The 11295-nt window shown below is 44.0% G+C and overlaps 1 protein-coding gene across 1 annotated transcript in view; it reads right to left on the bottom strand.

Moving 5' to 3' along the window:
* Window positions 1–2250, bottom strand: part of LOC139022900 (uncharacterized) — a 6105-nt gene extending 3855 nt beyond the window's left edge. Inside the window, exon 1 of the mRNA XM_070434511.1 lies at window positions 2244–2250. Coding sequence (XP_070290612.1) covers window positions 2244–2250 — 7 coding nt within the window. The remainder of the gene's footprint in view (window positions 1–2243) is intronic.
* Window positions 2251–11295: the final 9045 nt, after the last annotated feature.

The raw sequence follows: 11295 nt of genomic DNA, 5'->3' as shown, positions 1-11295 counted from the left end.
TGAAGCATATTTGCCACACTTTGGAAGTATGCTTGGGGTCATTGTCCATTTGAAGACCCATTTGTGACACCTCTCTAGGGTACGTGAGACGTTAGCGTCCCACCTCTTCAACAGCCAGTGAAACTGCAGGGCGCCAAATTCAAACAACGAAATCCCATAATAACATTCCTCAAACATACATGTATTTTTACACAATTTTAAAGATACACTTGTTGTAAATCCAGCCACAGTGTCCGATTTCAAAAAGGCTTTAACAACGAAAGCAAACCAACGGTTATGTTAGGTGAGTGCCTATCAATGAAAACTCATTGAAAAGACAGTGACCTAAAAAAAAAAAATCTGAATAGTTTGTCCTCGGGTTTCGCCTGCTAATAAGTTTCTGTTATACTCACGGACATGATTCAAACAGTTTTAGAAACGTCAGAGTGCTTTCTATCCAAATCCATCACTAATAATATGCATATCTTATCTTCCTGTGGATGAGTAGCTGGCAGTTGATTTGGGTATACTTTTCAATCAACGTGAAAATGCTGCCCCCTACCCTAGAGAAGTTAAAGGCACAGTCAACTTAGTGTATGTAACGTTGACCCACTGGAATTGTGATACAGTGAATTATATTTAAATAATCTGTCTGTAACAATTGTTGGATAATTATTGTGTCATGCACACGTAGATGTTTTCTTATCTGACTTGCCAAAACTAATATTTGTTAACAGAAATGTGTGGCGTTCAGGCTCTGTCGCAGCCGGCCGCAACCGGGAGGTCCATGAGGCGACGACAATGGCCTAGCGTCGTCCGGATTAGGGAGGTTTGGCCGGTAGGGATATCCTTGTCTCATCGCGCTCAGCGACTCTGTGCGGGCCGGCGCGCAGTGCGCGCTACACCAAGGGGCCAGGTGCACGGTGTTTCCTCCGGCACATTGTTGCGGACAATGACCCCAAGCATACTTCCAAAGTTGTGGCAAAATGGCTTCAGGACAACAAAGTTAAGGTATTGGAGTGGCCATCACAAATCTCTGACCTCAATCCCATAGAAAATKTGTGGGCAGAACTGAAAAAGCGTGTGCAAGCAAGGAGGCCTACAAAACCTGACTCAATTAGGAGGAATGGGCCAAAATTCACCCAACTTATTGTGGGAAGCTTGTGGAAGGCTACCCGAAACCTTTGACCCAAGTTAAACAATTTAAAGGCAATGCTACCAAATACTAATTGAGTGTATGTAATCTTCTGACCCACTGGGAATGTGATGAAATAAATAAAAGCTTAAATAAATCCTTCTCTCTACTATTATTCTGACATTTCATATTCTTAAAATAAAGTGGAGATCCTAACTGACAAAGACCGGGCATTTTTACTAGGATTAAATGTCAGGAATTGTGAAAAACTGAGTTTAAATGTATTTGGCTAAGGTTTATGTAAACTTCCGACTTCAACTGTATGTCGAATCTTCCTGAGGCAGAGGGGACATTAGGGCAAGTGTTAGTGTTATTTAATATAGGGAGGAAAAGTTCCTCCCTGGTTCCTCCCCTCAGGGAAGAGCTACAATGTCCTCAAGGGTGTGTTGGAGACTGCTGGTTCAATGACAAACAAACACACTTGCGTGCACATATGTTCACACACACACACACACACACACACACACACACACACACACACACACACACACACACACACACACACACACAATCTGACCCTCTTCAAAACAAGCACATGTACAGTAAAGCCACACAGCCACACTCAGGCTGCCCCATATTCAGATCAAGCACACCAACTATTTTGTTTCAGCAAAACAGAGCCAGTAAAAAAGACTGCTGAACAGCTAGTCAAATGGCTACCCAGACTGTCTGCACTGCGCCCCCCCCCCCTTTACACTGCTGCTACTCTCTGTTATTATCTATGCATAGTCACTTTAACCTTACCTACATGTACATATTACCTCAATTACTTCGACTAACCTGTACCCCCACACCTTGACTCTGTACTGGTACCCCCCTGTATATAGCCTCGCTATTGTTATTTAACTGCTGCTCTTTAATTATTTGTTACTATTCTTTCATTCTTTTTTTATGGTATTTTTCTTAAAACTAGATCGTTGGTTAAGAGCTTATAAGTAAGCATTTCACTATTCACTGTTCACTGTTCAATTCGGCACATGTGACAAATAAAATTTGATTTGATTTAACCCCTTCCTCAACTCCCCACTCTGGCTCTGAATCCTAATGGCCAAAGCAAACACAACATTACCGTCCATGGCTTGGAGAGATATTGGGAGTCCAAACAAAGAGTTTTTCCATAAGTACAGAGTGTCAAATATTTCATGACTATATAGGTAGCTAACTTTTTTGCCATAAACATAAGACCAAAGCACAAGCCTGGTCCAGTCTAAATATATTTACTCAACATACCAACAATCCAAGAAGACTTCTTCACACCAGCTAAGCATACTTTATTAATTGCATCTTGAGAGAAATGCGTGTTGGGAACTAAAATCATTCATATGTATGTCCGTCAAAATCATTAGCTTTGCTGTCTACTTGCTGATGGCAGTGGAAGAAGTTCTCAGGCTGTACTGTACCACAATGAGAGGTCAGCAGTCAGACCAGAACATATTCTACATATCAAYGCTTTGCTTTCTCAGAACCAAGATTAAAAAGCACACTCGCACACACACATACTGCTTGTAAATGAGCTTGCACAGCAGAACAGGCTGTCCCAGCAGATCTAGGCTACAGTAATTACATTACAGATATGAGAGATGGAGACTGGGAAGGAGGTAGAGGTATATGATGCTCATAGAGACAGGAGTGGTTTGTCAGGATTTATAGGTATCTGGTATAGTAAGCATTATGGCAGACAGACTGACAGGCAGACAGACACGTACAAACACACACACACACACACANGTGTTTGTTCTTCACTGGTTGCCCTTTTCTTGTGGCAACAGGTCACAAATCTTGCTGCTGTGATGGCACACTGTGGTATTTCACCCAGTAGATATGGGAGTTGATCAAAATTGGGTTTGTTTTCAAATTCTTTGTCGATTTGTGTAATCTGAGGAAAATATGTGTCTCTAATATGGTCATACATTTGGCAGGAGGTTAGAAAGTGCAGCTCAGTTTCCACCTCATTTTGTGGGCAATGTGAACATAGCCTGTCTTCTCTTGAGAGCCATGTCTGCCTACGGCGGCCTTTCTCAATAGCAGGGCTATGCTTACTGAGTCTGTACATAGTCAAAGCTTTCCTTAAGTTTGGGTCAGTCACAGTGGTCAGGTATTCTGCCACTGAGTACTCTCTGTTTAGGGACAAATAGCGTTCTAGTTAGCTCTGTTTTTTTGTTAACTCTTTCCAATGTGTCAAGTAATTATCTTTTTGTTTTCTCATGATTTGGTTGGGTCTAATTGTGTTGCTATCCTGGGGCTSTGTGGGGTGTGTTTGTGTTTGTGAACAGAGGCCCAGGACCAGCTTGCTTAGGGGACTCTTCTCCACGTTCTTCTCTCTTGGGGGTGATGGCTTTGTTATGGAAGGTTTGGGAATCGCTTTCTTTTAGGTGCTCTTTTCTGGATATTGATAATTAGCGGGTATCGGCCTAATTCTGTTCTGCATGCATTATTTGGTGTTCTACGTTGTACACGGAGGATATTTTTGCAGAATTCTGCATGCAGAGTCTCAATTTTGTGTTTGACCCATTTTGTGAAATCTTGGTTGGTGAGCGGACCCCAGACCTCACAACCATAAAGGGCAATGGGTTCTATAACTGATTAAAGTATTTTTGGCCAGATCCTAATTGGTATGTCGAATTTTCTGTTCCTTTTGATGGCATAGAATGCCCTTCTTGCCTTGTCTCTCAGCTCGTTCACAGCTTTGTGGAAGTTACCTGTGGCGCTGATGTTTAGGCTGAGGTATGTATAGTTTTTTGTGTTCTCTAGGGCAACGGTGTCTAGATGGAATTTGTATTTGTGGTCCTGGCGACTTGTATTTGTGGTCCTGGCGACCCCTACACTTTTCCCTCTTACATTATTGAAGCCATACAAGTACTGTTTAAGGATCACTTAAAGCCTGTTGTAATCAAGCCATCCTTCAGTCTCTTTACTTTGTATCAACTTCCATCCACAGAAGGCAGCTATAGCAGAGCAGGGATATTTTTAAGCAGGCCTCTCTCTGGCTGGCCTAACCCTCCCTCCCCATCCCCCTCTCCTCTCCCCACCCCACCACACCCAGTAGCTCATCTACAGTCTGTCTGGGACACACCCAGGCCAATGAGCTGAGAAAAGACTGGGATGCAGGGTGACAATGGAGAGAGAGAGAATATAAGAGAGATAAGGGGAGAGAGAGAGAGAGAGTGGGGGAGAAGAAAGAGGAAGAGATAAGGGGTGAAAGAAGAAGATTGACATGGAGGACAGCGAGAGAGCGAAATGAAGAGAGGTATTGATGAACAGAGAATTGGAGTAGAGAAGCGGAGAGAGAAATTGTGGTGAGTAGTACGTAAACTGCGTGTAGCATTATAAATAGTAGTATTCCGTTTTAATAGCATGACTCTTATATTGTTATTTATAAGAAGAATGGCATGACCTATGAAAAGCTCCTGCTCTGTGGAGCCTATGTCACTTGTGCCTGGAGAGAGAGACTGCAATGGCATTTGTCATGCAGGAATGGAGCTATTCTGGCTGGAGTGGTAGTGAATGTAGAGATTGGTAGAGTAGCGATCACGCTGGCTGGGATGGGTGTGAATAGGCAGGGAGGGGTTTAATATGAGAGAGGGGGGTGAAGAGGGGGGTAAGTATTGATGTAGAGGAGAAGGGAAGAGGCAGGGAGGGTCAAAGTTGATGAGGTGAGATTTGCAGTGGGTGCTGGACGTGGAGGGTGTGAGGGTTAATGTTGCAGGGGAGGCGGGTGAGGGTGTGGAGAAATGCAGGGGTAGCGGGGGTGAGGTGTAGTGTAGAGTGCCGTGGGAGCGGGGGTGAGGGGTTGTGAGAGAAATGCAGATGGGAGCGCGGGGGTGAGGGTTTGTTGAGAGGAATGACAGGGGGAAGCGGGGTGTGAGGGTGGTGAGAGAACGCATAGGGGAGCGGGGGTGAGCGGTGTCTGATGAGAACGGCAGGCGGAATGGGGGTTGAGGTGTGAGAGAATCGCATTGGGGAGCGGGTGAGTGCTGTGTGAGAGATGGCCAGGGGAGCGCGGTGTGAGGTGAAGAGAACGCAGGCGGAACTGCGGGTGAGGGTGTACGAGAAGGCAAGGGGAGCGGGGTGAGGGTGTGAGAGAATTGCAGGGGAGCCGTGGGTGAGGGTGTGAAGAGCAAGTCAGCGGGAATGGGGTGATGGTTGTGAGAGAATGTCAGGGGAGGGGGGTGAGGGTGTGAAGAGAATGTGCAGGGGAGCGGTGTAGATTGGGTTGTGAGGAAGCGCTCAGGGGAGCGGATGGTGAGGGTGTGTTGAGAACGGTCAGGGGAATTGGGCGGTGAGAGAATGCAGCGGTGGGCAGAGGTGGGTAAGGATGATAGGAGTGAGGGTGCTGGGGCCTCCTCTAATTGTCTTCCGCAGTGGTGGGAAATGAGGGAATGCTTTGCGGGCTGGGAACTTGAAGAGTCTCAGCATTACTAGATCCTCAATTAACTTTAATATCATGCAGAGTAAGGACTAAAAAGCTAAGAAAACATTATCCAGGGGAGAGGGGCAGAGAAATTGGAGCAGATGAAATAGATAACATCGTGAGAAAAGGGATTAGCGATGAAAGGATGGGGTAGAGACAAGGAAATTAGAAACTAATAGAGAGTGTTAAGTAGTAGAGAGCTTGAAACACTGTGGAAAACCACAGCACGATAGCCGTCTATATAGTGTGGAGTCTCTCAGGTCTCCTCTCATGCTAAGTAGTTGCTGTAGATTTGGAGGGAAGGAGAGAGAGATGGAGAGTTGGAGTCGAGAGTTATCAATCGGTAGTCAGAGGAGAGAGAGAGGAAGACAAGACAAATCAGGCGTCAGCAGTCAGAGAATGGTTTCAAGTTCCGACCTCCTGCCGCATACTCGTTATATTGCAGACCATAGTCTGATCGATGATAGCTCTGAGCTCGCGCCCATGCACATAACGGATACTAATTGTCTGATTGGCTCGTCGGGAGTGGTGCATGGTGCGTCTGGTCAATCGAGGTGGCATGTTTGATCATGGCTAAGAATGCTCTTCCCTTCGCTACGGATTAGTGTGATGTCAATGCGTTTCCATAACACCACCCGAAGCGGTCCGCAGAGGACTAAAGAAATCTCGTAATAGGACGATCCAGCAGTCTGTGGGCTTTAATATTAAAGGTTTCGGTATGTTTGAAAGCTTGCTTCTTAATATGTCATCAATTGGCGGGACGAAGGTCGCAACTGACGATCACTCACACAACGGACAGTCACACACAAGCACACGACACCGACACACACTGATCACACCACACACCATTTCACACATTTTACACTTACCACACATCACACACACAGTTCATTGTCACGACACAATCAACCTAACAAGGGGATGCAGAAGCCAGGTTGTTTTTCCGCAAACGAAGGTACGGGAATAACTAGTGGGTCCGGCTCGAGCAGGAGCAGCCTGTGCCTCTCCCACTAGAGAGGGAGATGGGGTGAATTGTTGGCGCGTTTTATGAGCGGTGCCTAAAAGTACCCTTTGTGTTAGGTATGAACATTTGGCTTTATTGTGCTTCTGCAGGATGAGGGGAAAGAAACTCTTTGTCTACAAGGAGACGGTTGCATGCCATGCAAATGACTGTATCAAGATCATCAAAGGCTAGCGATATGAAAGTCCAATATTTATTCTATAATAGACGCAACATGTTGGGAATAATACCATGTCAACAGTGTATATGTTATTGTGACATCTATTGAAGGCGAGGTGATAGCCAATAATATACTGGTAACCTCGTACAAGATGTATTAACGTTCCCAGTTTATCAGATTCCACATGCTAATGTTGATGGAACTTATATTGATTTGAAAAGTATGAAGACTATTTGGAGAAGATTCGTAATGTGTGATAGTTAGCGTCGTTGCTCAAATATTAGAGATGTGTTTTTCATAATTATTACGTACTTACACCAGGTGCAGTGGGAACCACACCCACGGTTGAGCTTACAGTCATTTTTATGTTTGGCAGTCAATGGAACGCCACTTTTGCCAGTAGTGCATGGAAAAGCGCCGGTCGGTCGGAAGAATTTAAAAATATTAGACTAAGCAGGCGGTACTGGTGTGTGAAGGCGGACGGTTCGCACGAATGCTTAGAATTGCAACGAGACAGGTAAAAACGTGGAGTGTTGGCTTTGCCGTTGAAGGATGGGTTAAAGGGAATTTTAAAATCTCTAGAGGTCCGGTAGTACATTGACTGATTTAGTTACGGTGTGTTGTATAATGGTTGCAAGCTCTCTAAGTTAGACCAAGCGGATGACCGAGCATTGCGTGCGCTATAAAAGGTACGAAATGGTTAGCAAACTCTGAACCTCTCTTGAGCAAGAAGAACAGACTACACGAACATCCAGTATGCATGTGTTAGTACTTTAGTCTAGTACAACTCGAACAGAGAACACCGGTTTGGGTCTCCTGAAAAGATCCATTCTAAAAACACTCTCTGAGAAGATTTGGTCTAACTTAGACATGTTCTGCCGAGACCGAGAGAAGCTAACAGCTACAACAGGCTAAGGACATGTGGTGACCTCTGTTGGACAGAACCACAAAACTGGTACAGCAACTCAGGAGACTTTCTGTTAATTATCCATGGCGTAGATGGGATTCGGATGGATGTCTGTTCAACCAGGAGAGTTATCGGCAAAGACATACAGACAAGTACATATGCACACTTGCATATTAGTTTCGAATGAGAGCGGCGACCGTGTTCATGGTGCAGTTGTACATTATCAGCATTGCCATGAGTCATCTAGTTTATCTAGCGTCGGTTCATTTGTTACGATAGTCGGGATAGTTACTTTGGCTCTACCTTCCCTCTCTTTTGAAGTCGTGCTCATTTGTGTGGTTCAGTCTCGCCGTCATAGCGGTTTAGTCCACTAGGGACTTTTTCATGTCATTGTGTAGTAATCATGTGTAAGTCTATTCCTGTTGCTTTGTTGTGTTTTAGTAGTAATGTCTTAGTTGGATTTTGTTAGTGTAGTTGTACTAAATATGATATTAATAATATCGTCTTCAATTTGTATATTCGCTGATTAATCATTCCATGTTATGTCTAAGGCGTTTAGTTGCAGATATCCAATTGAGGTTTTGTGCGACATTTCATGATTGAGAGTGGATGTATGTAGGAAATAAGAATTGAATGAATTGACTGTGAGTCGACGTAAGAGATTATTTATGCATCTGTAGAGTTTTACGTCGGGGAGATAGTAGACTGTGATCGGTTTAAATAACTTTTCGCCGGTGGTGAACTCCAGAATTAACTTATTCTAATTAATTTGTTGTATAATGATGTTAATTTAATCTACTGTAAAATAATTGAATCGTGGAATGATACATTATTTTTATAAGAGAATGATCGAGTCATTAAGACACATGTCAGAGTGATATGTCTATTGTGACACCGACGACTCCATGTGGTGACAGGTATGGGTCATATTAAGGTGTAGGAAGTTCTAACTGTGGTGGCGAGCTTAGCCACTGGCTCAGCGAGTTCATATCCTTTTGGAATGGGGAGGAATTTTTGAGATTGGATACATGTCTGGAGTGTGTGATGTTATATAAACAGGTTTGAGGCTCCCAGGGGCAGCGTTAGGCTTGTCAATCACCGTCAGAGATTGTGTCTCATATGGGAGTGGCTTTTACATTAACAGTTGAAGTCGGGAGTTTACAATACACTTAGTGTGGAGTACATGGTAGTAAACTATTATATTTCAACAACGTCACACGTTTTTTAATTTGTATTTTTGTTTATTTAATTTATACCCCCCGCGGTTTTCTACCAATTTTCGGTGGTAGTCCCAATCGCTTTAGTATATTAGCTTATTCGTATGTTCTCATCGCTCATACTCTCCGTACTGGGTGGGAAGAGATTGAAGGTCGAAGAAGCCATGGCGTCTCTGAGAGCACAAATAGCCAGGAACAAGCCGCGACTGATTGCGTTTGGGACACACGCGTGCCTCATGGCCCACTCCGTTGTAAGCCAGCCGCACGCTAAATCGTGCCCGGAGGCAACACAGCCGGTGACACTGGCCGCCCTTGGATTGAGCCGCGGCGCTACTGCGACGCGCGTACCTTGCCACAAGGAGATCGCTGGATGCGCGACTGTATGATCATTAGGTATATCCTACCCGCTCGGCCAAACCTCCTAATCGCGGATCGAGCTTAGGCGTCTCCAAAGTATGTGTTCGAATCGCCTCATGTGAGCTCTCGTCGCGGTCGCGTGTCGCGGGCTTCTGCGACAGAGACTGAACTGCCGACTACATTTCTCTGTTATTAAAAAATGTTGTATGTTTTGGCAAGTAGATAAGAAAACATCATTAGCTACATGTGCTTGACAATGAGTTTATCCGAACAATTGTGTATCAGACGAGTTATTTAAAATTATAATTTCACTGGTCATACTATTGCCAGTTGGGTCACACGGGTTAACATACACTAAGTGGACTGTGCCTGTTAACTTCTCTAATGGTTTAGGGGGCACGCATTTTCAGGTCGTTTTGGTTATGTATTAAATGTATGGACGCGTCAAATGTTCAACTGCCCGAGCTCCTCAGGTCCACATAGGTAGGAAGGTAAGGATATTGCGATATTATTAGTTGGAGGTTCTGTGATAGAAAGCACTCTGTACGTTTCTAAAGTAACTGATTTGAAATCATTGTCCTTGCTGAGATTATGAACAGTAACTTTCTTGTATCCAGAGCGAATGCTCTCGAGAGGATTAAATCTGATTCAGTATTTTTTTTTTTTAGGTCACTGTACTTTTCAATGAGTTTTCTTATTGAATAGGCACTCATTCTAAAGCAGATAGGCCGTGATTGGTTTGCTGTTTCTTGTTGTAACAAGGCCTTTTTGAAAATCGGACATAGTCTGTGTGCTGGATTTTTACTACACACTAAGTGTATGTTTAAAATTGGTTGTAAAAGATATGTATTTTGAGAGTTTGCAATGTTGTAAGTTAATGGGCATTTTTTGTTTGTTTTGAATTATGGCGGCCTGCAGGGTGTGTTCTGACCTTGGCTGTTGGAGAGAGTGGTAGGACGTGAACGTTCTCTACGGTAGCCTGAGAGAGGTGCGTGTGATCGGAGGAAATGGGTTTCCAAATGGATAGATGGTATCTCCCAAGCATTAGCTCATCCAAATGTTGTTGGGCATTAAATGGCTTCAGGAACGGACAAAGTTAGACGTAGGTTGGAGTGTGCCAGTGCCAGAATCTCTGGGACGGAAAATCTTCCGGGCATAGAGTATAAGTTATTGTGGGGTCAGAACCTGGAAAAAGGAGTGTGCAACGCAAGGTAGCCCATACAGTAAATTCCTGATCTCGCAATTCGGAGTGATATTGGGGCCAAAGGAATCTTCCCTGCCAAGTCTGTATTTGTCGGGGGATAGAGCTTGTGGAAAGGCTACAACCGAAACCTTTGACGCAATGTGAAATCAAATTTAAATAGGAATGCTAAGTCAATACTTAATTTAGAGTGCTATGTAATCTTTCTTGACTCCACTGGGAAGTGTTGAAATTATAGATAAATAGCTTAAATAAAATCTTGCTTCTCTTACGTGGATTTAATTGTCTTGTCATGTTAATCATTCTGTTAAAGTATAAGGGGGGGAAGTATCTAAAGTTGACACAAGACCGTGTGTGCATTTCTACTACGGTTATATAAATGGTCAGGTATTGTGAAATATACTGCATGTTTAAATGTATTGGTAAGGTCTTATGGTAACTTCCGACTTCACTGTATGTCGAATCTTCCATGTAAGGCAGAGGGGCTGCATTAGTGGAAGTGTCTAGTGTTATTTAACTATATTGGAGGAAAAATGTCTCCTCCCTGGGTCTCCCCCAGGGAAGAGCTCAATTGTCTCTCAATGGGATGTTGTTTGGATGAAACTGCTGGTTGTCAAGTGCATAAAGTGCAACGACACATGGCTGCGTGCATAGTGTACACAACACGCCACGCAACACATCTTGACATACTTTCATTCATACATCACTCATCACACACACGTACATCACACACACACACACACACACACAAGCAGGCAGCATCGACATCACACACACACACCACTAACACACAGTCACACCATTTCATCCGCATGCAGGATTCTGACCTGGCTTGTCAATCAAAAGG

The sequence above is a fragment of the Salvelinus sp. IW2-2015 genome, linkage group LG23 (assembly GCF_002910315.2).
Source record: "Salvelinus sp. IW2-2015 linkage group LG23, ASM291031v2, whole genome shotgun sequence".
NCBI classification, from domain to species: domain Eukaryota; kingdom Metazoa; phylum Chordata; class Actinopteri; order Salmoniformes; family Salmonidae; genus Salvelinus; species Salvelinus sp. IW2-2015.
Note: the sequence above shows the minus strand (reverse complement) of the source record. Positions and strands in the feature narration are given on the sequence as shown.